Raw genomic sequence first — 2977 nt, 5'->3', positions numbered from 1 at the left:
TTACTGCTCAGAGAGACCAAGCTTTCTGAACAAATCATAATACAATATGTCTGCTGCACTACCTTGATCTACTAGGACTCGTTTTACGTCAAATCGTTTCCCAATTTCCACAGTTATAATCAGTGCATCAGTATGTGGGTGCTGTATGCCTTCTAAATCTTTGCTAGTAAATGAAACAGTGCACAAGAGGGATTTAGGTACTGTACGTACCTTTTTCGATGCAGGCTCCACTGACATGACCCTCTGAATTTGCACGGCCTTAGCGATCTCTTCTTTCAGTGCCTCATCAGATTCTTGAGTCGCTGTCCCGTGGATCACATTTATTATCAACCGAGGTAGGTGCTCAACATTCGGTTCTGGTGGCGGGTTCCCCAGTTCGGCCACTTCCTTATCTTGATCAATGTAATCCCTTAGGTGCCCGGCTGCCACTAGGTCTTCCAAGTGTTGCTTTAGTGCCCTGCAGTTCTGAGTCATGTGCCTCCTGTCTTGGTGGTAGGTGCATCTGAGCTTCTGATTGCGCCGAGCTGGATCTCCTAACATTTTCGGCGGCCAAACAAAGAAGGGCTCTCTCTTGATCTTTTCCGGGATTTGATAGATTGGCTCTTTGAATACAGTCACAATGGCTTCGTGGGATTTGGACATATCTACTTCATTCACTGCAATCCCTCGGTGTTCTCCTCGATCTGTTCTCTTCTTGTGCCGAGCTGTTTGTTCTGCTGACGCTTCCTCGATGGAGATCTGATCGTCCTCGAAGCGAGCGTACTACTCAATCCTGGCACGCAAATCTTTCAAAGCTGTGGCCGGGCGCTTGGTAAGTGATTGTCTCAGCTTACTTTCTGGGCGCAGACCATGTTTGAAGGACATAATGGCCATCTGTTCGTTGCACACATTTTCCTCCAGGTCATTCTACTCTTCCCAGTACCTCCTAGCATAATTGCATAGCATTTCCTCCTGCTCCTTTCGGAGACCGAATAGTGTATCCGGCTCCTTCGGGATCTTAGTGTTGGAGACGAACCTGGCTAGGAACTCTTCGGAGAGCTGCTTCCAGCCATGGGTCGATCCAGCGGGGAGACGATCGAACCATCGAAGTCTGATTTCTCCCAAGCTGGATAGGAAGACTTTACACATCAGTGCCTCATCTCGGTTCCATAGGGACATCATCTGTCTATAATGGCTAATATGTGTTAGCGGGTCAGACTTCCCGTCGTATGAAGTGAACTTTGGTGGGGTGAATTTCTTTGGAGGTCTCATGGTCTCAATCTCCGGGGAGAATGGCGATGAGACGAGCCTGTCCAGCGCTCGGTGTTCTCTCTGGTGAACAGTACGGTCCAAATAATCCCGATGTTGTTCGTTCTGCCTATTGCCAATCAACCAAGTACGAAGGTCCTGATGAGGGTAGTTAGTCTGTTGGCTAACTATCTTCTGCCTCTTGGCCCTTCTCCAGCGTGACCCACGGGTGTGACTGCTTGCTGCCTCACTCTGTATTGGGATACGCTGGCTTTGTTGCCCAGACTCATTCCTCGGGAACTTCTTCACTGGTAGCTCTCTAGATGAGCTCCTCCATCACAAATGAGAGGGCTCCGCTTTCGTCTTCTTTTCAGTCGGATTGCCCAGCACCTTCTTAAGTTGGGTTTTCAACTCCTGTATCCCCATCCCCATGGAGTCTATGATTCGATCTCTATAATCCTTTTCCAGAAGAAAGTGATGAGAATAACCTCCAGCGAAGGGTAATCGATGCTCGACAGATTCAGGGGTTCGATTATTGTTTCCAGTTTGTTCCTCCGGGACTGTTGGGAGTGCCAAACCTTTGTCCTTCGTTTTCTCCGTCTGTGGAGTATGTGTCGAAGGCGGAATGCCCTTAATCCCCATGGCCGGAACTAAGTGTAGAGCTCAGAGATAAAGTGATCCACGATCACCGCACCAATTGTGTGTACCGGATTCCACACTAGATGAAAGTGGATCGGGGCTCCGCACTCGGTTGGACTATCCAGGGACTGAGGTTCCTGCCACAGGAAACACCGTTAGAGCTGCCCGATCGGGGTTGGCCAGATAACCCCTCCGGTATGGGAATTAGCAATCGGAGAAAAAATGTATTGAGAGTTGAGTTTGTATCTATGTGTGATTTTGCTTGGAATTGTTCAGTTACCGTCAATGTGAAGTTCATGTTGTATATATAGTGTTCCTTGCTTGCTTCTCAAAGTGGGTTCATGGAGTTTGGATGCTGCCAAGTGTCCTTTTAGCATTGCTCAAGGTGGGGGACCACCTGGTAGTTGTCATTGAATGCATATACTCATTGTAGTCATGCTGATAACAAACCACATTCCTTTGATTCAACAACTTCCGTGATTCTAGGTGTAGGGGACCAGCTGAGGTGGCAACTTGCACATGCACACATTCACAACTTCCACGTTTCCTTACGAGGTTTCCTCAGCTCGGTACCGCTGTGCCTCAGCTCGGCATCATTATGCCTTGTCTCGGCCTTTTACAAGATCATTCATGGAGATGGGCTGATCCATTCGAATATCTTTGTATGGGCTCGGCCCATTTTCTGCTTGGCCTATAGGTTCAGTCTTGCAGCTCAGCCCAGCCCAGCACCACGGCTGGACTAGCCTTTCCACTGCGGGTTGGGCCCAAGTGCTTGAGAACCTGGGTGGACTATTGATCATGAAGTTGGGCTCAATTGGTTTGCCTATATACTCATCCAGCCCACTTGGATTCAGACTTCAATGGATTAGGCCGGCTCGAGGCTTTGACCCGACCTATTTCACATTTAGCCCCTTCAATGACTTTGTTCTGCTGCCTTTGGGTCATTAAATGCATTGCAAACTGCCACCATTTCTTTGCATGCTTCTGTCTCGAGCTCCTTACCCACACTGTCGCATGACTCTGGCACTGTTGAAACACTCTTCCATTGTGACCCTTTGTTAATCTCTACTACACCGTCATCCCCACATGTCTTGTCTCCTCTAGCCTTGAT

General features: G+C 48.5%; 1 protein-coding gene across 1 annotated transcript; it reads right to left on the bottom strand.

Moving 5' to 3' along the window:
* LOC114269577 (uncharacterized) lies at nucleotides 1-642 on the bottom strand. Its single transcript, XM_028210902.2, has one exon. It carries the CDS (start codon nucleotides 640-642, stop codon nucleotides 1-3), a length of 642 nt encoding a protein of 213 aa, XP_028066703.2.
* Between the last annotated feature and the right edge of the window lie 2335 nt (nucleotides 643-2977).

Source organism: Camellia sinensis, chromosome 1 (genome assembly GCF_055761805.1).
Source record: "Camellia sinensis isolate YWXY chromosome 1, ASM5576180v1, whole genome shotgun sequence".
NCBI classification, from domain to species: Eukaryota; Viridiplantae; Streptophyta; class Magnoliopsida; order Ericales; family Theaceae; genus Camellia; species Camellia sinensis.
The sequence above is the reverse complement of the archived record's forward strand: the minus strand, read 5'-3'. Positions and strand labels throughout refer to the sequence as shown.

What these genes read in the sequence shown, in the direction of transcription:
- LOC114269577 (XM_028210902.2), bottom strand. Translation starts at nt 642, where the DNA reads ATGTCCAAATCCCACGAAGCCATTGTGACTGTATTCAAAGAGCCAATC.